General features: G+C 33.9%; 4 protein-coding genes across 4 annotated transcripts; 1 reads left to right on the forward strand and 3 right to left on the reverse strand.

The window, feature by feature from the left end:
• Positions 1–10,964: 10,964 nt before the first annotated feature.
• LOC140767210 (uncharacterized) lies at positions 10,965–12,875 on the reverse strand. The gene has a single exon (XM_073107048.1). The coding sequence runs from the start codon at positions 11,725–11,727 to the stop codon at positions 11,518–11,520; it is 210 nt and encodes a 69-aa protein (XP_072963149.1). The 5' UTR covers positions 11,728–12,875; the 3' UTR covers positions 10,965–11,517.
• Positions 12,876–15,136: 2,261 nt separating this feature from the next.
• LOC140763192 (uncharacterized) lies at positions 15,137–15,553 on the reverse strand. Its single transcript, XM_073101279.1, has one exon. The coding sequence runs from the start codon at positions 15,511–15,513 to the stop codon at positions 15,304–15,306; it is 210 nt and encodes a 69-aa protein (XP_072957380.1). The 5' UTR covers positions 15,514–15,553; the 3' UTR covers positions 15,137–15,303.
• Positions 15,554–19,422: 3,869 nt separating this feature from the next.
• LOC140762804 (uncharacterized) lies at positions 19,423–19,900 on the forward strand. The gene has a single exon (XM_073100762.1). The coding sequence runs from the start codon at positions 19,550–19,552 to the stop codon at positions 19,760–19,762; it is 213 nt and encodes a 70-aa protein (XP_072956863.1). The 5' UTR covers positions 19,423–19,549; the 3' UTR covers positions 19,763–19,900.
• A 5,625-nt stretch (positions 19,901–25,525) lies between these two features.
• LOC140763564 (uncharacterized) lies at positions 25,526–26,193 on the reverse strand. Its single transcript, XM_073101815.1, has one exon. The coding sequence runs from the start codon at positions 25,945–25,947 to the stop codon at positions 25,735–25,737; it is 213 nt and encodes a 70-aa protein (XP_072957916.1). The 5' UTR covers positions 25,948–26,193; the 3' UTR covers positions 25,526–25,734.
• Between the last annotated feature and the right edge of the window lie 227 nt (positions 26,194–26,420).

Consider the following 26,420-nt stretch of genomic DNA (forward strand, 5'->3'; position numbering starts at 1 on the left):
GAGCAACAAGATAAACATGCTACATGCTAATATACATTACAAATATGATCCATGATTATATATCTTAATACTCACCAAGTTTCCATTTTGAAGTCCTCTCCTTTACATAACATATAATTTAGGTGTATACTCATATATAAATATGTTGATGGGTATCTACCTATCGGTCAGTAAAGATAAAAAATGATTGTATGCGTTTATGCCTTCACACATGATCACTCTCATGTCTCATCCATTGTCACTCTAAATTATACCTATCTCTACTCCTATATCTTATTTTATCTACACAATGTGTTATCTGCATTGCTACATAGTGTTGTCCGTCCTTAATGTTGTTTCCCTTCATTGCTCATTTCTTCCTCTCTTCCTATCTTTCTCATTTTCTCTTTCTTCTTATCTCATTCATTCGACCTTATTCCCCTCCCTTATGATTCTGGTAGCTTAAAATCAATAAGTTATTTAATTAACTACTCTCTAATGGCATATAATTACTCTCCATCGAATTATTATACATGCCAGAAACCTTGAAGACATATACTGGAGGACGATCATTACTTTATGCATCGGTGGAGACTACACCGTAAGTAGTCTCACCTCCTAGATACATTTCCCAAATTACATATATATATATGTGTGTGTGTGTATGTGTGCACGCGTGTGCGCGTGCGCGTGTGTGTTGATACATTTGGTGGTCTCCGACATGATTATGTTGATACGTGATAGTATGTATCATGGATTGAAGTATCGGTCGATTCCGATTCGTATCACTGAAATGGATCTCCCGATACGGCCAGTCCCTGATTCGAGTTGTCTGAAATGGAAGGCAAATATAATCGATATGGTCGATACGTATTTTTTTTTTAGGCATTCGATCTCGATTTCGAAACCGATACTTAGAACCTTGATATCCAGAGATTATTAGAGATATGCGTGTTGTTTATATTTTATTGGCTCAATTAATTTCAACTATGTAGATATGATATAGAGGTGATTAGAATCATATTTTTCATTTGCTCTTCCATTACTTAAATTCCGAAAAGGTATGATTTGATATTGTATTAGATAAGTGCATTATGGATACCATGATGCATGATCTGTTAAAATACCAGATAATTACATGATCTACTCATTCTAAAAAAATCATGAAATCACATAAGTATAATAGTTGATAGAAATTATAGGAGTATGAGTCAAAATGAGCAAGATCAATGCGTGTCACAACATCACTATCATCATGCTAACTTTTGGATAACAAAACAATATTAGATCACCGTGTATAGTATACACTCGATACTTGGTCTTACAATTCTACCCGAAGGCTCAATCTATATTCTGTCAATCATAACATATATCAATTATTAATCTAGACCGGTGTACAACTTTAGCTGAAAAAAAAAATACATAAGGATAACTCACCATGCACATACCTTAGCGAACAACATGTCTAATTATTTGTGCATATTAGACTTAACTAACCTCATACATAGACCATGGTGTAACATATGTCAACAACCATAATAGCAACATAAACACCTGTAACCTTGGCGTACTACTCAAATGCTTTAATTTTGTTGCTATTTGTGCTGATGCATCACTATCTATGGAATTATTGAGTCCTTGTCCTCTTTTACAAGTAATTTTTTTTCAGTTTATAGCCGATGAAAGTTAATTACATGGTTTTCCTTATCTTTGTTATATGTAGTTTTCTGTTGGGTTAGAAAGATAGATTAAGAAATCTCAAAGTGGGACCTGTGTGGAGGAAAGAAACTTCTACTCAAGGAAATTAAGTTAACTTAGCAAATGTTATAGAGAAAAAGGAAAAGAAAAAACTTAAAAGTTACGTAATATATAGGTGGGCCTAGGAAGTGTGTGGATATTTTGCATAAATTGAGGGGGGAGGAGGAGCTCACCTCCCATTAACATAAATAATTTCTGAAATCTTGGATAAGGCTCCAACATAAACTATAACACATAAATTTAATAAATCTTCTTCCATAGGTAATTTGAATCAAGCACCTTAGGAATGCAAAAGTGCTTGTTGATATCCTTGAGTGATTGTTTGACAAGCAATCAAAAGGAATATCATGCAAAGTTCCAAGCACAATATTTTAAATCAATCTTTAAAGCCCTTATATTTCACTTGTATTTGCACTTCAGGACTTGAAGAATATTGACTAGGCGAGAGTCTACGGAAGAGCTTTGAATAGGGTTTTGAAAAGCATTATTAGCGGTTGCCTTAGCGGGCGACACATTGATCACCTAGCTATCTTGTTATGCACTTATACTAGGTGTTTGAAATTTTTGGTAGGTCGATTTGTCACCCGTAAGGCTGACTTGGTATGCTTTGCGGGTTGGGTGGAGAGAACTATGGGATGTAAATCAATATTCTCAGTTTCGGCCAATACCAAGTGGGATCGGCCGAAATGGGTCGGGATTGGTAGATCCTAATCCTGGCCGAAACTAGCTGAATTGGTTTCAACTAGGGTATCAACCGTTACCCGATCGATCCATTTTGGATGGGATAGGTCTAAAACAAGCAGGAACGGGTCGAATCCGACTTGGACCCCACCCCACCTGCCTCTTTCTCTCCTTTTCTCTTCTTTCTTACCTCTTCCACTGGCGACCATAGAGAAAGAAGAGTCTATAGAATAAAAACCAAATAGAATGTCTTTGTAAGATGCAGGTTTTTTTATGGGTTTCACCCCAAAACAAGGTGAACATATGTATGGATGATGATTCCAGCTAAGATCTTTGGCAGATGGGTTATTGGCATCATGGTTTGAAGTTTCGTCCAAAATCGAGACATTTCATTGAAACATTTTGCATTTTGGTCCTATATGATCTAACACTAGCATGTAATCTGAAAAACCCTACTAATAATTTTTTTAAAAATTTTACAAATCACACCCTATATTTTATCTATTTTGTGATTCACACTTTATTTTTGAGATTTTTGTAATTCGACCACTGCTTTTTCCTTATAATTTTCATTTAACACCCTTCGTTAATTTAAACATTAACAACGAAAAAATATTCTGTTATAATATATGAAATAATTTTTAAATACCTAAATTACTCATGCCTTCTTCGAAGAGGGGCAGAGAGGAGGAAAAATAGTGATGAGGATATTTTAGTAATTTGGTTGGTACCAATTATTTTAAATAACGTTAGGGTGTTAAACAAGAATTATAGAAAAAAAGGAAGAGTCAGATTATAAAATCATCAAACATAGAGTGTGAATCACAAAATAGGTGAAATGTAGGGTGTGATTTGTAGAATACTCTAATTTTTTAATATATATTCTAAATTCTAAGGTGGATTTGACTTGAATCCAACTTGTATCTAACTCAATATGAACATCATTGCTTGCACGCTATTAGATTTTGCATGATGTATTAAAAAATAAGATAAGGATTATTTATTAAAAGAAGTCCAAAATCTAGTGCAACAAAATTAGATCAAAATGAATTGAAACTGACCGAAATGTTTCATTTTTTAACCAAGCCGAAATCAAAGTCGAAACCAAAACCAGAACTGAAACTTTGAACTATAATTATTGGAGCCCATAGATACTGTTGTCTTTGGTTAGGTATAAAGTTCCACTTGCCGTTGAAGGACTTCTTCGGCCAAGAGGTAGGTCTAGGACAAAAAAGTCTTTGATAACTAAGTAATTGCCTTCTAGGACAATAAAATAACTGATGGTAGAATCTTTCTTGTCTCCTATAGGAGAACCTATATGGATGTCTCCATGTTCTCAGAATTGTAGGTATAACCTATTTTATAAGATCCGAAGTTGAGCAGTCATTTTGTAGCTAAAAAATAATTAGGGATGGTGAATGATACCATCCTGTATTTGAGGGGTTATTAATTACTTAGTCATAGTAGTCTATGGTTTTACTTTTACCCTTGTATAAATCACTTGAAACCGGTTAGAAGCTCAGTGGGTATGAACCAGGATCCAAGTATTCTTACATATTTTACAATCCTGGTTACACAAATTTTATGTTTCGAAGCTTCAATAGAAATAGAACAATATTTTTGGTTATTCGGATTCATCCATTTACTTTAATAACCCGATTAGGAATAATTCATTAAATCTCTTTCAAAATTAACATAATGTCATTTTTTGATCAATTTTAATTTATGAAAAACATTCAAAGGTGATGGATAATATGTATGTAGATGGAGAAACAGACTTTTAGCACAGAGAAAAGTAAGTTGATATCAAGTTATCAACAAGTTTATGGGTGGATCTAGTATTTTCCACCATCAATTCAATTATTTGATTCATATGGGAGAAACAATTGATTAGGGAATAAAAAATTCCAAACTGTAAACGCATTTATCATGTAGTGTACTCAAATAGACTGAAGCATAAAGCATATAGTTGGTTAAAGAAAAGAAAAGTTTAACTCTTTTGAGTCTTTAAAAGTTGTAATGGAAACCTCCTGTCTCTTTCTCTTTGATCATTCTTTCACTATTTCTTTTCTTTGTTAATTTCTAATAGAAATTTGAAGTATTGTCCTTTTAATCAACCTAAATTTCACTTTATAATCAGATTAGAAAATATGGACCAAAACATAGTTCGTTCACGTATGTGTGGTGGACCGCTTTTATAAGCAACACAAAATTTTTGTGTGTGATGCATAACATTCTTATAAGTAGTGCATGTTTTGTTTTATGTAATATATTTATTAACACCTTTTGTTTGTGCATTAACATGCGCAGGTTGTACTTATCTGACATATGATCCCAGAAAAGGAGACCTTGTTTGCAAGCAGCATGAGTTCTGATTTATATTCCTATGCTTCAAATAGTACTTTTAAACGTAGATATCAAGTATTCATCTTTGGTGGCTGGTTTAGTAGATGAACACTTTTCAGGAAGCGACAACCTCTATCAATACTATAACTGGGAAAGGAATTTATATGATAACATAAACAAAAGGTACAAGGGTAGTTCTCAAACTAGGAAAGATACTCATGAACTACATATACTACTTGATTGGATTTTAGACATGGAGTCTACTGACAAGTGCAAAGCCAGCGAGACAAACCATTAGTACTTACCCTATACTAATAGAACCTATTGCAAAGAAGAGATCATCTTCTCTTGCAACTACTAATATTTTCTCCAATCATCGTTCCCGCTTCAAACGCTCTTGAACGCTAGATATATACGTCGCAGCTCTCTTATCTACTTCGCTAATAGTATCTCCATGATTGCCTGCATCAACATGACCATCACCAGCACTCTCCTTAACAAAAGAGGAAGGTTTCTGTTTTTCTGAAGGCAGAACAAAGCGATCATCTTCCATAATGAAGGCAGAACGCGGTGGAGTTGGCTTGATCTTACTACTAAACTGCATCGGTGTCGATGAGAGCTTCGGTGTGCGGTAGAAGGCCATGGCCAGCTTCCCTTTGATCCCTCTCCTCTTGTCCATTGCTAAATTAAGTAACTCACTCAAATGGCATTATTGATGCTAGGGTCCTATTTATAGTCGTTGCAGTGCAACAAGCTAAGGATATGGTCCATTGAGTCTATGTTCTCTGTACTAAATATCTATAGCCAACTAGAGGATATGCATGGCTTCATTTTCCACACTCAATATATTCTGATTCCTGCACTATTTCCCTTGGTTTGGTAGATATAAGAAGATTGCTTTGTACATCTTACTATCTCTGCAGTGTATTCCTTAAATCGTTCATCTACTTTGATTCATCTTGTGTTAGCTTAGTTAACATGTTTTATCATTTGTAGGATTGTAAGACTGACTACCATATTAAAGCTTGATTCGGTTCAAGCTTAATCATTTGGTTGTCTAATGGCTAAACTTATTCACATTCTGTTAGTGGGGCAGGTATATATATATATATATATATCAGATAAGGTTTATGTCCTTGTCCTTGAAGAATAAAGAAGAGGCCACTTTCTGCTGCTATGGCCCTATCTTTCTAAAGCAACTTAACCAAAGGATCATTCCTCTCCTTTTCTCATGGTGAGTGATAACATTGGTGCAACTTGCTGGTACTCTCTACTACTTATTGCAACTTGTTGGTACTATAGGAACCTTGTATATATTACATTCCATGCTATATAAATAAAAGATTAAGATCGTGGTAATTCCTACGGAAGTAAATTGGAGTAGGTTTATGCTTCTGGTCTGTAGTGACCTTTTAAATTCTATCCATGACAAACTTGTAAGAGACTACATGACTCATGCTATACTTTGCTATATATCTATCTCTGTCACATAGGACTTTTTTCTGACGGACTATATGACTCATGCTATGCCTTATTATATATCTGTATCTGTCACATAAGACATTTTAGTCATGATAGCATTTAAAACCTTAACCACTATCTAGAATATAAAAATTTTGGTTGGTATTTGTAATGTTTATTCCATACAACTTGATGTGTGGTCTGTACTGAAAAGTTTCTCCACTTAGGCTCCAGGAATCTTGGACTTAATCTAGGTATGAACGCAATCAGATATGTTTTCACGATCCTTTTCTCATGCTTATCTGAAGAGTATAAAAGTACTGACAAGACCAACAGTAACTGTAGCAATGGCTTGGCAATTTTAGCACCTCAAGATATTTTACTTCCAGGCTTTATTCCTTATGGATAACTGACCAACTAGAGTAGGGCCACAAGCTGTGAAATAATATATTTCTGGGCCTGTAATTAAAACAATTGGTTAAAGAAAGTCTGATGAGTAGGGGTGTAATTTAAGGTGAGCTCTGTCCAAACTTAGCTTTTCTATTTGGAGCCTAAGCTAAAAGATCAAGCTTAAATTGATTTGTTTCAAGACGATCTTTTCAAGCTGCTTGATTTAAGCCTATTTCAAATCAAGTCTGATTTGAGCTCGAACTAAACTTGTTGAATCAAATCAAGTTTGGATTGATTCTTAGGTGGTCTACAGTTTGTAACATAAATTAATATATAACCAAATTAAATTTTATTTACTATGTCAGTTGTTCTTTTTTATTTATATGTATATATAAATTTTATTTACTATGTCAATAATGGCGTCATGTGGAAATGAGCAATAATTTAGGCGTCTTAGTATAATTATCCTTCGTTTTTTCTTATTTGGACATATTGTATGTACTCAATCAAATTGTTTAGCAATTAGGCGATGTTAATCGAGCCAAACTTGATCAATTGAACTAGTCTCAAATTTAATTTCAAGTCAAGCTTACATGCCTAAGTTATATAAAACCTTCAAATTGATTCTTCCGTTCTTTTCAGATAAGAAAAATATCATATGATTGTCATGTAATTAATTTTAGGCATTCTAGAGATTATTTTACCTTTATTTTAGAGAGAAAAAGAGACAAAATTAAGAGTAAGACAATCATTTGATATTTTCTATTAGTTTTCTATTAGTATTGTTAAAGAAAGTGCCAAGGAGTCCAAAAAAAAAAGAAAGAATAAGATCTATGTAGATAATAGTTCAAGGGTTTAGGAATAATTAATAAAAAAAGAAAACCTAAACACATAGGGAAGACGAGACCAGAAAAAGAAAAAGAAAAGAAAAGAAAAGAGATTCAAAAGAAGTTTTTGAACTTTGTTAGACTCCTCTAGTTAAGTTGTTATATCTATGTATCGTTATTCACTTCTTAAATTGTATTAGATTACATTGTGTGTATCTAATCCTAATAGGCTAATATCCTTGTGCAATGTTTAAATTTGGTCTTCAAAATCCCGGTTTGATGTCAGAGAACTTGTAGCTAAAGAATATAGGTGGGCATAGCATTTACAAATCTTTCATCAAAATTCCTTTGAGTTCCTTTTCTTAGTGTAGGATCTTAATGCTTGAGTTTGACGATTAATATATGGTAAATAAAAAAGATGCAACCTCTTAACTAGTTGAGAAGGACCAACTGTTTGATACATTTGAGCAGCTCTAGAGTCTCCATCTTAGGGCTTTTTAGCCAAAAGATAATAATATCATGATTTCTTTTTTTCAAAATTTTCTACAGGTATTTAGAAATAGAATTTTTGTTATTTTCGTAATTATGTATGTTGTCTGTCCATGAGTAATATTCTCAAATAATATTAAACAAAAGTATGAATAAGGTAAGTAAGTTGCCTAATCTAGGCTAGATGTAAGACGGATGAAAGGCCAATCCTCCCTAGATACAGAGACACTTAAAATCCTATCAAGTTTTAGCTAATATAGTAAGCTACATAATCTAGGCTTCAAGTCATATGCGTCGCTGAATAATTGCTTTGAATTAAATGTCGCCGAAACTTGCTCTAAGTCGTCGTGTTGTTGAGCTGTTTCTTCAAGTCAATTGTTTAGCAGAGTTATCAACCGAGTAGAGTCATTAAGTCAAGCCATTAAATTACCAAATAATTTTTTTCACAATAATTGTTTAGGATTAGAGTTGATTCCATGACTTTCTTAGTTATGTGAAAGGATATCTACCCCTTTATTAGAGTTGGTTAGTTTTGCCAAAACTCTTTGAATAGCCTCCGAGAAGCTTCACGAATAGAGCATAATGAAATAATTCTTTTATAAAAAGAGAATGAAAGAACGAAGCAAAAGATTCGAGTAATAACAAACGGTTGTCGTAATTTTAGTTTTTATTCATTCAACTAACATATCTATAGTTGAAAATATGCTATTTCATTATTGAACCTAGTATGAACAAATACTTATCCTTAAGGGATCATCTATAAATATATAATACTAGTATAGAGAACATCTTGGAACAATCCAATAACCTAACAGGAAAGTGCAATCCTAGTATACTTGATAGCAAAGACATTGTATTCTAGAGATAGGTTAAGAGTTTATCTTCACTTTAAAAGAAGCTACACATATCTTACCCTTCTAATATAATTTTTTTTAATTCCTCTCTACTTTACATTTTTCCCCAACAATATGTGCTAAATATCCTCAGGCAATTTCCACACTTTGAACCCACGGCCTGAGAAAAAAGGGAGTGAATTTGTGAGTATGAATGAAAGTAAGATGATTATATTGCAATAAGGCTATAATGCAAATGACATATAAAGCATCCTTTTAATTCTTGAACTATTCTCCCCTCTCTAATGGGAAGCAAAGTACTTTGGTTCAAATGTAATGAATACATAGAAATGTTACATATATTATTATATATATATATATATATGTCAGATTACTCTTAAGGAAAGAATCTCACACTTGGAAGTTTGATCTACTAACCTATTGATTCAACTATGTATATATATATATATATACATAGAAAAACATACCCTAATAAATCAAGATTGATAGTTAGTTTCCAAACAACTTCTGCTGCACTATTCACTTGCATGCATATTAATTCTACTTGTCTTAAACTCTCTTTTGACTAAACACAAGTTGCACATTGCAAATACCTCTACCTAGGTTTTCTTTTCTTTTCTTTTTTTCTCTTTTCTACCCTCTTGACGAGGTTAGGGTTTGGTTCCGGATAAGAATCCAAGTTGGGTCAAAGTCTTCTTGCTAGAAGATATTATGAAATTAGCGTGTGATGTTACTTTGATTTATGTTTAAGATTTAAGCTCGCTTTGAGCTTCGAGTGAGCTAGAAAATAGCTGATTTAAATTCAGCTTGCTCTGATACCAATTCAACTCAACGATTAACCTAGAAGATCAGTTCAAAATAATCAAGGCATAATTTTATTGTTGTTATTAGAAAGCGATCTTCAATCCATTAATTTGTTGACCTTTTGGAATGGATAATTCAAAGTGCTTTTAGTTGGTGAGTAAATGTGAAACACACACTACTCTAACTTAACTGATACGTTGATTTAGACTCAAATGCAACGTGCTATCTACGTTAGAAGTAAGACAAAGACGAAATAATGAGTCAATAATCATACGAATAATATGCACAATTGGGCTCTTCTGAGGAGAAATTTGCATTTTACGCCCTATCATTTCTATATCTTCGTAAATTTACGATTCACACCCTATCTTTTCAAGTATATAACAACCTTCAGTGGAACGGAGTGTTTGAATCACATACATTGACGTCGAGAGAGGGAGCGGGAGAGGAGAGAGGAGAGTTCGCTGCGAAATCTCTGGGGCATTTCGGGAACCCTTTCTTCCTCTTCTTGGCTTCGACTAGGGTTAGGGTTTCGAATTCGAATGGGAGGCGAAGACGACCTCTCGAGGGCGATCGACGAGCTCTGCGCCGCGCTCCTCTCCCTCCTCCGAAGCCCAAACCTCGCGATCCCGCGCGATGGCTCCTATCTCAGAAGAAGTAAGCAGCGGCGGCGGCCGTCGCCGGCGGCGGTGACGTGGATGCTCCTCGGGGCTTCGCTGACGCTGGCCATTGGGGGGTCGGTGTTGCTTCTGATTGGGATCGCGTTTGCGCCATTGGGGCTAGGGATGCTGATAGCTATCTATTTGATTGGGATTGTTTCGAATTTATTCGATTTGGGGAAGGCGATCTTTTCCCGGCTTACAAGGTGAGATTTGGAATTAATTCACCTCTAAATGTTCAATTAGATAGTCATTAAAATCACTAATTTGAAGTAATGTTAGTTTAGTGTGCAGTTTTGCATTTATATCTTATATTTTGAGAAAATTATATTTTACACCTTGCATTTTAAAAAATTTAGGATTAATTACACTTACGTCCTCACAACTATCCTCAATTTTCCCGAATTACTTCTAAATTATTTTTAATTACAATGTTCTCCCTAATTTTGGATTTAAGTAAAATACCCCTATTATTAACTTTTGAGGAACAATATAATTTATATTTTATATTGTGTTTAGGCTTCCTTAGCTTAGAAATTTTATAATTTTTTTTATTATTTACATAAACTCTTAAACTAATATATATATATCGACTAAAAAATTTATTTAACCCATTATAGATTCAATTACTGTTTTATTATGAATTAATTATAGCTATTTTCCTACTAATTGGCAACTGGAATAAATCTCATGTACTTATTCTTCTTACAGGGCAATTCTGATCCAAATTTCCAACATAAATCCACAGCAAAGCTAGCAACTTAGAGGCGAATATAGATGTTCCTCCCCTGGTATGAAAAGAGAGGCTTAACCAGAGTTGATGGCTTTTATATCAAAGAACTCTCTTAGCTTTTCCTTTTATACCTTTTTTTTATTTTACTAGTTATACTAATAAATATTACACTGATCATAGATTAGAAGTAAGAGCTAATTAATTGATTAAAAATTAAAATTTAAATATTTTGTATTGTCCATTCTTATAATAGTTATCTTAATAATGAGAGGGTCAACTCCTAATAATTTATTATTATTATTTTTATAAAATATAAATAACTAAAACAGATAAATAAAATATAACTAATTTATACCGTTAGGAGAGAAAAATTAATAATTCTTATTAAATTATTCATCTAATATTAAAATAATTTTAAAAAAAAGGAAAAGGAGAAGGAAACCACAAAGAAGAAAATAAAAATAAAACATCCGGCCCTCAAAATAAAATACACGCTCACAAATTAGCAACCAGCATGGTCCATGAGCCATCTTAGCTTAGCCAGTATTGATGTGAACTCCGATAGCAACGAGGAAGACGGTGATGAGGGCAAAGTAGAGAATGGCGTGAACGAGTATGGAGATCCAGTTCGTCTCCATGCTGCCAAACTCCACTATCCTCGACTTCCCCGGAATCTGGAATAGTAATCCCGGCGTCAGCAACAAGAATAGCACCACCGCTATCACCACCGGCCCCCAATCCGCCATCTCTCTCTCTCTCTAGAATAAAATGCCGGATGGATAGTGGAGTGGAAACCGAAGAATGTGGAGTTAAATTGGGAGAAAGAAGAAGGTGAGAGAGGAGATCCGCCTCAAAAGGAGGACGCAGGAATTTGATACGTTGCAGTATTTGGCGACTGACGATTGGATAACGAGATACGATTGCTGGAAATTGGTGGACTAGGGGTGGCCGAAGCAGAGGAGTCCACTGACATCTGCATTGTGGAAGGAAGATTCTGGAAGGATGTTCGCTTGCACACCAGGCGCGGTGCGACGTCGCGAGTCGCTGAAACGTGGCGGCCGGAGAGGGGATAGTGAGCTTGGGATTTGGATCTTATCTTTGGAGTTGAAAAATTTCCAGAGAATAGGGTTTTGGTCAAGCATACCTATAACAAGGTAAGTTATAAACATGATTAGATATAAAAATAAATAAAAAATAATATTTAGTTATCGAATTAGGTTTGGAGTTCTTGAACTCAAAGCAAATGATAGAGGTACATTTAGGCTCGGCATAAGACACCGGATTAAATGCGGTGGAGATAATGGTGGTAAATAAAGTTCACATAAAAGCATTCGAAGCTAATATAACTCTACTACCACCATAGCTAATGCGCAATACTCTGTTATAACTATTTGTTTCTTAGCACACTAAGATATTAGGCAAGGATCGTGAAACACACTATCATTAAGATTACCGATTAAATTTGAGTTGCAATAGACTTGTAAATTAAGAGAACCATGAGAGAGGTAACGACCACGATCGATGGTGCCTTTTTAGCGTAGAATACGTTTAGCTGATTACAAGTGATATGATGTTGGAGAATGAAGATGTTGACAAAGTTAATTGAAGAGCTCCAGCAAGTCGTCTATACTCAGTTACATCATGCAATGGTGTACCATGTCAATTTCAACACATGAAGCTGGATATGGCTTAGCACCAATCATGCTTGCATGATGAAGAATATCAATAATATACTTTGTCTCAAATGAAGGTTGTGTTCATCTCGAGTAGTTTCAATGCTGAGAAAGTAACTAAACATGCCGAGATCCTTTAATGCAAATTCTAGGCCTAGATGAACGATGAGGGACAAAATGGCATTAGGGTCTGATCTAGTAATGAGTAAGTCATCCACGTAAATAAGAATAAAAGTGTGGAAATCATCTCTGTGAAAAGTAAAGAGTGAAGTGTCTACTTTGAACCCTTAACCAAGATCAATTAAGCCGGTAGAAAAGCGAAGGAACCAAGCCCTAGGTGCTTATTTTAGGCCATATAAAGTTTCCTTATGGCAGCTATATAATGGATCAAAGAAGCTCTACCTCAACGTTTGCTTGATATAAACCTCCTCAAATAGCCAAATAGCATCCCATGTAGGAAGTATTGGAGATGTCAAGTTGTTTAGTAGTCTAGCCAATTGAAGAATTCTATATCAAGCACCACCCAAATAGTAGTCAGTTTAATCACCAAACTAAATATCTCCAAGAAGTCTAATCCACTCGCTTGTTCGTATCATTTTGCTACAAGTCTTGCTTTAAAGCAATCAGTACTACCATTTGACTTTTGTTTAATCTTAAACACACAACGAGTCTTGATAACATTGTGATCAATATGTCTAGAAACTCTTACTACCTTATTGTAAACCTTGAAGTTGTCTCTGAAGTTGATTGATACACAAAGATGTTAGGGAAGCAAATCGATTAGCAAGAGCTCGCCAAACTTGTTAAGACTTATAAAGTCCATAAACAATTGATAGAACTTTTTCATGGTAGAATTAAGCCAACTCAAAACGAATTGATCCTTTTGCTAGAAGCAAAAAGCAAAATTCACTTTAGTGGTGGACTTTCCCTTTGAAATTGACAAAATGTTAGTTTTTATTTTTAAAAACATTAAGATAAAATATTTATCATCGAATAAATCTAGTTTTGTATTTAAAAAAAATAAATAAATATTATTTAATATAAATAATAATAAAAAATTTAGAAACTCTAGTATGTTGGGCACACCAAAGCGGTGCTACTCCAAATTAAAGTGGCATCCTTCGTGCAGGATTATCCGCCTTTCTTTCCTTTAAGTTACAATTGTATCGCTTGATAACATAATTCTTCGAGGCTTCCTTGTGAGAACCACCCCACCCTCTAATTGAATAAATAATATATAAAGAATTTTGGAAAGATCTTCAAAGCTTCTTTATGAGAACCGTATTCCTTCGATTCAAATAAATAATATATAAGAGAAAAATCGAAAGATAAAACTAGCCAAAGTTTTTTATTTAACTTGAAATTATATGTTGTTGTTATTCTCATGAATATAGGGCTATTTATAAATAATTGAAGCCTCTTGAATTTCTTCAAAACTTGTAACCTTTAAATAAATTCAACCCATTAATCATTTTAAAATCACCATTATGAGCCGAAATGATCTAAAGAGCCGAAATGATCTAGATCAATATGATGTGGGTCAGTTTGATGTAAGAAACTAATAGATTGCTTATCATCTAGGGTTGCAACAGAACCTTATTAGGAGATAAGTTTAGTTAACAAGAGGGAGGCAATTCAAAAAGGCAGGACTTTTTCTCTTAACATCCAAATATATATATATATACACATAGCATCTCTAGATATAAAAGTTCTTAAACATCATTAAACTTTAGTCGACATATGAAACTGTCTAATCTAAACTTCAAGCCTTTATGTATTGTCGAGCTATTACTTCAACGTGCTACTGAGCTGCCATTGATCCAAGCTATCAAACTACCAAATAATTATCTCAATAATATTAAATTCAACCCCACAACCTTGTTGGACGTATAAGAGGTATCTACAAATTTTACCAAAGTTGGTTGATAGGTCTCTCACGTGAATTTATTTTATCATTCAATAGCTTGAACACTAGAACATGAGTTAGATAAAGGGTCGACCGTCACTTGATATAAAGGTATTTAAACTCGACTAAGCTTTTAGCCAACATATAAAGTCATTCAGTCTAAACCCCAAGCATTGTGTCGCCGAGCCATTGCCCTCTAAGCTTACCACACTATCGAGTCATTGAACTTAACCAAAGTTTAAGCCGCCAAATCAAGCTAACCAATAACAACTAAATTTTTTTTATCCACAATAAATTTCCTTAAGAGTTGAAAGTCACAATTTTAAATCCATCTCATAATTCTCTCACCTGATTTTTTATTTATTCATTAGAAGGTCTCTCATGAGATTTTTAATTATTGAAAATGGCCTGTTGAGTCGTTTGGGTTTTGGAACTTTAAAATTATAGTGAATTTTTCACTATTTTCAATTTGCTCCTAATATTTTTTTACACTTTTAATTCATTTTGGAACTTCTATAGCTTCATTTTGAAATCAAAATCACTGTTCTCGTTCAGCGATTTACAATATGAAGTATCTTGATTCGAAACTGACGATATGATGGCATTATACCAAAAGAAGTACACCATTATACTAAAACAAGTAGAAATAAAGGAAACCACAAAGAAGAGTAAAATAAAATAAGATGAAGAACAAACCCAAAATAAACACTCGCCCACAAATTAGCAACCATCGTGAGCCAATCTCAGCCAGTATAGATGTGAACTCCGATGGCGACGAGGAAGATGGTGATGAGGCCGAAGTAGAGAACGGCATGAACGAGTATGGAGATCCCGCTTGTCTGCATGCTGCCAAACTCCACTATCCTCGACCTCCCCGGAAGCTGGAATAGTAATCCCGGCGTCAGCAATACGAACAGCACCACCGCTATCACCACCGGTCCCCAATCCGCCATCTCTCCTCCTCTCTCGCTCTCCTCTCTCTCTCTCTCTCTCTCTCTCTCTCTCTCTCTCTCTCTCTCTCTCTAGAAAATAAAAAGCCGGATGGATAGTGGAGTGCGAACCAAGGATTGGGAATAAAATTAGAGGAAGAAGGCTGTGAGGGTGACGGAGGAGATCTGCTTCACAGGAGGGTGCGGGAATTTAATACAGTGGGGGTATTTGGCACTTGATGATTGGATGGAAGATGTGGTTGTTGGAAATTGCTACATTTGGGGATGCAGAAAGGTTCGCTCTGGCATCTGCATCGCCGAAGGACGGTTCGGGAAAGATGCTCGCTTGCACTGCAAACCCAGCGCAACGTGGCGAGGTCGTGCCACGTGGCGGACGGAGAGGGAAGTGGGGTCGGGATTTGGACTCCTTAGGCAATTCAAAAAAGGGCGGTCTCTGTCACGTGGATAGTGCTTTTTTTAATATGCTTCACGTGATACTGCTCGTCTTTTATTGGTGCGTTTGAATTGATGTTTTCAAGGTCACGATCGCCTGGAATAACGAATGTGTGGAATTAATACATATGGTTGCTAGGATGGTTTTGATTGGTTCGTATAGTCCGGTTCAAGAATTGTGAGAATTCCGGGATGCCTTGGGTAGCTTGGCTATTTTGGTTTACTGTGATCTAATTGTACACAGTACACATCAACCAACTCAATATGATCGACTGCAATCCGAAATAATTATTATAAAAAAATTATTTGGTAGTTTAGTGTCTTAGTGGCTTAGCTCAACGGCTCTACTCGGTTGATGGCTCAACGGTACGGTTGGTTTGGAGGTCTTAACGGTGTTTAGTTCAAAGCAATTGTTTGGTAACGCACATGACTTGAAGTCTAGACTAGACAATTTACTATATTGGCTAAAAAAAGTGATCTAATTTGTACGCCAACAAACTCTTTGTATCATTCCCTATGAGCAAAGAGATTATAAGATCAATTCCAACCCCAAAGAATTATTGTGAAAAAAATTTATTTTTTAGCTTAGAGAAGTAGTTCGACAGCGCGATGGCTTGGAGTAGGTCTTCGCGGCGTTTAATTCAGAGTAATAGTTTGACGACGCATATGACTTAAAGCCTAGACTCAGCAGACTACTATATTGGCTAAAGCTTAGTGGTGGCTAAGTGCTTTTGTATCTAGAGAGGGTTGACCCTTTGTCCAGCCCGTATCTAGCTTTCGAGCTCTTAAATGATAAAAAAGAAGTGATCTAATTTATACCATCAACCAACTCTTGTAAAGTCGATAGTACCTCCCCCTACGACTAAGTAGATAGTACAATTGACTTTAATCTCAAATAATTATTGTGAAAAAAAAATTGTTTGATGATTTGATGGCTTGACTCAATGGCCTGGCTCGGTTTGGCAACTCGGTAGTGCAGTGGTTTAGAGGAGCATTTTGGTAGCACGATAATTTAGAGTGATATCTCAACAGCGTTTAGTTCGAAACAATAGCTTAATGATGTACATAGTTTGAAGTCTAGACTATGTGACTTGGTATGTTGGCTAAAGATTAATGGGGTCAAAGTGTCTTTGTGTCTAAGGAGGGTTGGCATTTTTGTCCAACCTGTATCTAGCCTCCAGGCTCTTGAATGATTAAAAAAAGTGATATAACTTGTACCTGGATCAATATCTAAATATATGATTTTCTTTACATAACTATTACTATAAATGTTTAAAATATTATAACTAGGGAATTTTATTACCTAAGGTTATACCTAAATTCACTTCATCCCCTAAAGTGTTATTTGTGTCAATTTACCTCTTATTAGTTTTATTCAAATTGAAAATTATTTGCTTCGTTATATGATCAATCTATAAGTCGAATTTGAGGATACTCTTTACAGACAAAATTATAAATAATTTGATAAAAAATAATATAAATCAGATTTTAGATGATAAAAATATAATAAAACACTTATTTTTTAATGACCACTACAGACCAAGAGAACCTATTTTTAGTGCATTCCAATGCTCGATGTCAATTTCCAGCTTGACTTAGGTTATTTTAAGGGTTTTATTTAATTTTGCATTAGCTTCTATATATGTGGAGAGCAACCTAATTTAAGGTGTCAAAGATTATCATATTTACATCTTCTCTCTCTCTCTCTCTCTCAAACCTCTCTCCCTCTCAATCTCTTAAACTCCAGCCGCCGAGCCCACCAAGCAGGCTGCCCTCCTCTCTCCTTCTATTATCGTAACTCTAGTCCTGTAGGACTGGCCACTTTCTCCCTCTTCTTCCATTCTACATGCCCTATCTATCCACTCTATCATCACGATTCGAACCCTCACCATTACCAACATTTTCACCATCCTTCCACATTATAACCCCACCTTAACAAGAGGATATCATAAATGCATTTTATTCTCTTCTAGTTTGGACGAAAATTAACTCTTCAAAGCATCTTGACTAAATCTTGTAAAAGTTATAATAGTTTAGTGAGACAAATTGGTATAATTTTAAGATAAAAATATACAAATATTATTAGCTTTGGATGAAAATTTAAGGGTCACAACATAGTCAAGATGTAGGAAAGCATAGTGATAGAAAACAAAGCTCATGAAGATAAAGTAATTTTGTCTAAAAAACATAAGAGTATATATATATATATAACATTTAGTATTACAAGACATTACATATATAATAAACACACACGTATATATTAATATATATTTGGCTCCTCCCATTTCTTGAAGATTTCCTCCACCGCCATTGGCCTTTCTCGTCTCTCCTCTTACTTACAATGGGTAGGCGAAAGGGAGGGGAGGTGCTTCTCTCTTAGTTCATGAGGTATTTTCTTCTCTTCCTACTCTATCTCTCTCCTCTCCCCCTTTCCTCGCCATCCATGCCATCTACTCTCTATGCTTGTGTCTAGGTGGATCGCCTTATACCATATTCTCTTTGTGTATCAAGTTGTAACCGAGTATTGATAATTATTGTAATTATCAATCTATAAACTTGCCCTCTAAAAAAAATTATATGTCACTACAACAGTTAAGAAAGCCAAAAATTATCTGTCACCGTTTTAGCCTAGTGATTGTGTTCTATCGACCGATACGAGACTTCATAAATTCAATTCCTTACATATGCATTTGAAGTGATATTTAATAGATTTTTTATTGAAATATTGTGTGCATATAGTTTGAGTCTTCTTAACCTATTTCTTGGGAGGATTGACCCATGATCTACAAAAAAAGAAACAAATCGAAATCAATTCTTAGGCCTATGACAAACATATAAGAACATTAGTTCAATCAAAGAAAAGAAAGAAGGAATAATTAAATCTTTCAGCACTTTGGCAAAAAGCTAATCTTGCTTTTTTAACATTCTTCAAGAGATTAATTGGTCTAATATAACTTTTGTAAAGTTCCATATGATCCAACTCTCTAACAGAAAAGAAAAAAAAAGAATATTGTGTGGTTAGTGACAAAGTGGATTTATGTAAAGCATAGGTACTCCCCATTAACTCAAAAGCTATCTCCCCACTTCCCACTTAGCACTTTTCCTTTCCACTCCTTTCTTGCTCACTAAGGATGACCTCCTTTGCTTAAATAGAGGATATGGATTCCTATAAACTACTCTTTAATAATGTCTTACATTTAAGACCTTGCATATTTTCATCATTTGTAGTCAATTGGGGATCCTCTATTCTACTATTGCAAGTAAATATAGAAAATTAATATGAACAATGGATAATTACTCTTAGACTTTTCGAACTATCACTGTTTTTTTGTAATTAGAATTAGAGGGGTATTTTAATCTTTTTACTTTACTCGTTTGTGGCGTCGAATGAATGATGAGATATTTTTAATAGTTCAGGAGAATAAAAGATAAAGAATATATGCCATTGACGTGTGTGTACTCAAATAGCAGGAATTTCCTCAAACCTAGTGGATCCTACAACTTTGATAGAATAACATACCATGTTTCCTATCTATATAGAGTAGTAGTGGAACATATGCAACTTCTCCACCTCCTAGAGCTAAGTAAGATTTAAAGAGATCCAGAGATGTCTACCGACTGGGGGCCGGTGATCATCGCGGTCGTCCTCTTCATCCTTCTCTCGCCCGGCCTCTTGTTCCAGCTACCGGCGAGGGCGAGGGTTATCGAGTTTGGCAACATGTTCACCAGTGGAATATCAATCCTAGTTCATAGTATCATCTTCTTTGCAATCCTAACCATCCTTGTGGTTGCCATCGGCGTGCATATTCGTGCTGGATGATCAAAAGTTAGGATGGTGATCATCTCATCTCAAGTGCTATATTTTTAAAACTGTAAGAAGATGCATTCATTTTGAATTCTGGGCTCAGTAATGTTGCATACTAGCCTATGTTTTATATATCTTTGTGGGTGATGAATATGGAAGTAATGATATATATATATATATGTCTCCAGTTCATATGTGCATGAAACTAAGTATATAGGTTTAGGTTGAAATTATATTAATTGTTCTTTGCTCATTCATACATTAGGTTTCTTTTCTTCTTTTCTTTTCAATGCTAGCTAAAAGAAAAAGAGAAATCTATGGGGCATCACAAATAATAATCCTAACTTGGATTCCTCTATAATGGATTTAAATTGAATATTAGGGAAAAATATTCCTACAAAGAAATGGATTTAGAATTTTTTTTTCCTTCCTCTCTTTAGCATCTCTTATCTTATTTTTTTTCTCCTACCAATACAACTTTTAGGTATCAAAGACCTCGCCGTCGCCGGAAAGCACCACCACCAAGTGGCCAATGATAAACACCCTTAACTCCACCTCATAGTCTTCTCCGGGGAAGTGTAATAGATAAGAGATGCTAAAGACGGAAAAGAAAAGCCGTAAGGTATGAAAGGAATGAGGAAAAGAGATTAGGTAGTGTCGAGAAAGAAGATGATGAGGCGAAGTATAAGAAATAATGTGGCATTTGACTTGACTTACACTAATTACTTAATTAGAGGTAAAAATATTATTTTGCACCTATAGTTAAGTTAACTAAGCATATATAGTTACATTAGCTAAAGAGTATTTGAGGAATTGAACCTAAAAGATAGGATCAAATGATAAATTGTTGTAATGCATAGTGTATATGTTTGATAATTTTCCCATTAAATCATTTTGAGATATCTACAAATTTTCCATAAAGTTCTCAACAAGGAGAACAATGTCTTTTCAGACCACCACCAGCATTGCCCTCCCATTAGAACTATATCTTCAAAAATGTTACATTCCTATATTTTCAAAACTGTTAGCTTACCCTAAATTTTCCTATTTGGGAGTTGATCATATATATAATAGTATTTTAATCTTGTAATAATTAGTTTAAAAAATATGGTACAATAGATATAGATATACCATCTAATTTCTAAGATGATAGATCTTTATCATAATCATTAATTCGAAAGCGTATATGGCATACTATGCCAATATGATTAATATAATATATGAGATGATATTATATATATCTATATAGACTAAAATAGATGTATAAATATTATATAGCATAGTTAGTTAAAGTAGCTTGAATCCTATCCTACACTATTTATTTGTTATTTTTTTTTCCACAAAGACTTTTAGGCTATATTCACTTTAAGAGTGAAATAGACGTAATAATTCTAATTTTTAATACTAGAAAAAGAGAGCTAATACTAGTATAAGCTATTTTAGTATTTAGTTTAGTATTAATATAACGAGTAATAATTATATTTGATGTGACATAAAGTTAATATGAAAACATCGAAAATTAATGATAGTTTAAACCAAACGACGAAAATACTCTTAAGTCGGTGGGAAACAATATTTCAAAATTTCTTCATATTATGCGAGTATGCAAGGTTATAACCCCACACTATGCAGGTATACACAGGGTTATAACCCTGCACTACATGGGGTGTGTGAGTATGCGGGGCCGCATTTGGAGAGAAGAGAGAGAGAAGATAGCAACTATAACTAATATGACTAGTAATTATGTACTGTCTAATAATAATCCTTGGGTTGTTAATAAATAGTTTTTAGAAAGTTATATAGGATAAGATAAGAGAGAATATGAAATTAGTATACTATAATAAGGTAAGATGTTATTTAGTTACTGCGCTATAATAAGAAGACTTATTCTAGAATAAGAATGGATATGTAATTCCCTTGTTTTTATTTTTAGGTGTATCTATCAAGTGAATATAAATAAGAGCACAATTATGGAAAGAATGAATACAAAACTGAACATGAGATGTATAATATGTCCTATGATATTTAATTTGAATAAAATTATGTAAGTTTTCTTGTACGAGTGGTTATGTCTTTTTCTATAATTGAGGCAAAGAGATTTTTATGATTGCAATTGCTTGTAATAGAATCTTTGGTGGCATAAGCTATTGATAGATGTTGATGAGCTACTACATCTTTGTCAATTGATCTTCGTCTCTGATGTCTTAGCCAGAGGTTCGATCTTTGTCGTGAAGCACAATATGGTTATTACTCCTTATCAAATTGAGCTACTTATGGAGGTTCAATTTGACTCTTAGTCTCACAAGTTAGAGTTGAGTCAGAACATGTTGAGTCTGTATTAAACCAAGAGCAACTCGTTCTCTAACAAAGTGGTAATCAATTTCAATATGCTTACTCTACGGTGTAGAACTAGGTTGCAAGTCATATGTAATAGGTAATTCCCTTATTTTTATTATTAGGTGTATCTATCAAGTGAATATAAATAGATACTCGAAGAACAAAATTATGGAAAGAATGAAAATAAAAAATGAAAAAAAAAGTAACATGAAATGTATATTATATTTAATTCGAATAAAATTATGTAAGTTTTATTGTATAAGTGGTTGTCTTTTTATGTAATTGAGGCAAAGATATTTTTATGATTGCAATTGCTCGTAATAGAATCTTTGTTGGCATGAGCTACGATGGACGTTTGATGAGCTACTACATCTTTGTCGGTTGATCCTTGTCTCCGATGTCTTAGCTAGAGGTTCGATCTTTATCGTGAAGAATAATAATATGGTAATTACTCCTCGCCAAATTGAGCTACTTATGGAGGTTTAGTTTGATTCCTGGTCTCACAAGTTGCTGATGTGATAAGGGCTCGGTAAAAATATCTACAAGTTAGAGTTGAGTCGAAACATGTTGAGTCTGTATCAAACCAAGAGCAACTCGTTCTCTAACAAAGTGGTAGTCAATTTCAATATGCTTACTCTGTGGTGTAGAACTAGGTTGCAAGTCGAATGTAACACACTTAGATGATCACATAGGGACTTTTATGCAATTGAACTCTAAGATCACATAGTAGAGATGCAAGCAATGTGAGTTCAACTGTTGTATGTGTAAGGCTTCAATATTCTCCTTCCATACTTGACTTTGAGATTGTAGATTACTTCTTTGAACACCATGAAGTATAATTTCTTTGAATGAATGTGCAATAACCTCTTTGTACATCTCTTGGTGTCTAAGGCATCCTGCCCTATAGGCATTAGCAAAGACATATAGATAAAGAGAGGATGAGGAATAGAGTTAGATGCCAAGTTTTCTTTGCATCATTGAAAGTAATCGTTGTTATTGATCTCTTTGTTTTCGGAGTCATTGAAGAATGGCAAGCTTGTAATGTTCGATGAGCTAGAACATCTTTGTCGAATGATCAATCATTGCCCCCAATATCTTTGGTAGAGATGCGAAGAATAATATAGTTATTATCGACATCTATATTGCTTGATCATTAGTCCATAAATTATAGGCTAAACAAAAAGACTAACCCTCTCTCAAAAGATCAGATACAACGAGTTTAAACTATATGCATATAGCAACATAAATTAAAAATCTATCAAATATCAACTTCAATATTTGTCAATTAATATGGTGTTAGTAGTACTTAAAAGTATAGTTTTTTTATTGTATTTAAATAATGAGATTTTTATAAATCACATCCTATATTTTGCCTATTTTATGATCCGCACCCCGTCTTTGGAGATTTTATAATGCGACCCCTCCTTTTCCTTATAATGTTCATTTAACACCCATAGTTAACTTAACCTAACCATAATCAAACTGAATTATACTAAAAAGAGAATATTATGTTATAATCCATTATGTAATTTATAATATTTCTAAATTACCCTTGTACTTATCTATAATTTTATTTATAACTTGAACATCTATACTTGTTGCTTTTTTTCAAATCATGGAGAACATCATCTAAATGCCAAGCCAATCTTAGAGCTTCTAAACTCTAAGCCATGGAGATCTTAAAGCTTCCCAAACGCTAAGTCTATTTTATTGCTTACGACCTCAAAGATCGGGAGGGAGATGGAAAAAATTTGGGAAAAGATGAGAAAAAAAGGGTTTGAGCTGGAGAGATAGAGAAAAATATGTAAAGTTAGGAGAAGCTTCTAAGGCTTGTACGTGGTAAGGATTTTGAGGGATTCTTGTGGTTGTAGGTTTTGATATAATTTTGTGAGGTAGGGTTTAGTTATAGATAAGCGGATTTAAATTTTATGGAGTTAGGGTTTAGTTTAGGAAAGAAAAATTTTGTGGAGATTTAGATTAGGTCGGAAACTTTTAAGGGTATTCACATAAACTATATAACATGATAAATGTCAGTTAGCTAAAGTAATGTTAGGATGTTAAATGATCATTATATAAAAAATAAGGAGTCGCGTTATAAAATCCCCAAAAATAGGGTGCAAATCACAAAATAGGCAAAATATAAGGGTACGATTTATAAAAATCCCTTAAATAAATAAATGGGCTCATGTTATATGAGTATTCCAAGTTTCAAAATTAAGTGACACTGGTCTAATTAATTAATTGAGATAGCATTAAATTCCCCTGGAACTATGTAGAGATTATGTTATCCAGTCTTCTCAACTAAAAATCTAAAGTTTTTTTTATCCATTATTTGTATATTTGATTATCTTCAAATTTATTAACTTCTTTATTTTATGCACAGATAAATAATTATTATAATTTTAGTTATCTCATTTACTCACCTCTTTGGATCCTTTCTAGCAACATGAGAGCCCTGGAACACCTACTAGAGATTAGAATTGCATTGGATTAAGGGTTTTTATTAGCATTTTTCTCAATTGATATTCATATTATAAGTAAATAATTAAATTTTATCTCTCTTTTTCTTCTTATATTCTGTTTAACTTCTCGATTCTATCGATAATATCAATTATTATTATTATTATTATTTATCTCTGCCGACGACATTTAGAACTAAAATTTAAAATAATATTAGCAAACAGAGGAATAATTTATTATAAATAAACTTGATTTTCTAATATTATAATATCATATATTAGATATAGGAAAGAATACTTTCGAAAAATCTAATGAAAGTATTCTTATATAATAAAAGCCTAGGAATATTTGTATTTAACACCCTGCTGTTTAACATATTTCCGTTTTACACCCTTTATTTTTAATATTTGCAAATGAAGCCCTATGTTTTATCAAATATATATAGAAAATACCTTATCCTACTCCAAGGTATACTTAACCTTATCCAAGCTAATTTGCTCCCTTTATCTTATTTTTAAGGAAAATAATAATAATCTCGTGCCCTAAAAGAAAAACAACTTTCTCCAACATAGGAAGTTTTCAGTGTGTATATGATAAATGTAGGGTTTAATTTGTAAATATTAGATGGTGTAAACTGCAAATAAAATAAAAGGCAGGGTGTTAAATGTAATTTTTTGTGAAAAAAACTCCTCCCAAGAATTTTAAAATAAAACCATCACCACACACACATAGAACAAGATAATTCATAAGAAAATCACATAATAAACAAATTAAAAATAAAATAAAAGAAATCTTTTGCATATCACCACCTAAATTTCTCTTTATTTATATTTATATATATATATATATATATATATATATATATTGTATCTCATCTTTAGATATATATTCAAAAGAAACCTTCTCCTTTCGACAACCAAAAAAGAAAAGGAGAGAAGAATGAGATATTAGTAGATTAACTGCAGGTTCTTTCTGCAAATATACCTGAAAGAGAAGAAGTCAATAATAGTAGATACGTAAAAAGGAGAAGGTCAACTGCAACAATGTTCAAATCTAGACAGTGACATGCAAAAGATTATTAAAAAGAGAAGAAGAAGAAGAAGAAGAAGAAGAAGCTAAAATGAAATTAAACTAAAGCATAACAATGAAGACCCAAGTTGGGAAATTTAATACTTGAGCTTGCAGATCGATCAGGATCCCAGATACATGTGAACTCCAATAGCTATGAGGAAGATGGCAATGACAGCAAAGAAGATCACTGCATGCAATAGTATGGATATGGCACTCGTCTGGAAGTTGCCAAACTCCACAAGCCTACACTTCCCTGGGATTTGGAATAGTAATCCAGGAGAAAGAAGGATAAAGAGAACCACTGATATGAACACTGGAGCCCAATCTGACATCCTTGACTACTTCTTCTTCTTCTTCTTCTTCTTTCTTCTTCTTCTTCTTCTTGGTGCTTTCTTTCTCTCTAACTCTTCCTCAACTCTTCTATCTATAGAAGTAGAACTATCTGCAGCTCTAGGTGTTACTTAGAGGAGAGGATGCTCTGCAGCCCTGAATGCAGGAACGTTGCCTTGCAGTTGGGTACTTGGCGATTCATGATTAGCTGCCTTGCCAGTGAAAGATTCTTCTGGATTTTACCTTCCATGGGTCAGGGTTGTAGAAAGAAGAAGGGGAACATTTGGAAGTGATATTTACGTAGCATAGATGTGATTATGAGATGGAAAGAATAATTATTAACGTCCAAAAGTTGCCACATCGTTCTGTTTGTAAATGGTTGGCAGAAAGATTCAGGCAATTCCTCTGGAAGGATAAAAGGTGTCATTATCAATTACTTATTGAATTTGGAAGGATCATTCCAACTAAAATAATA

The sequence above is a fragment of the Typha angustifolia genome, chromosome 1, assembly GCF_048772165.1.
Source record: "Typha angustifolia cultivar Huaian chromosome 1, ASM4877216v1, whole genome shotgun sequence".
Lineage (NCBI taxonomy): Eukaryota > Viridiplantae > Streptophyta > Magnoliopsida > Poales > Typhaceae > Typha > Typha angustifolia.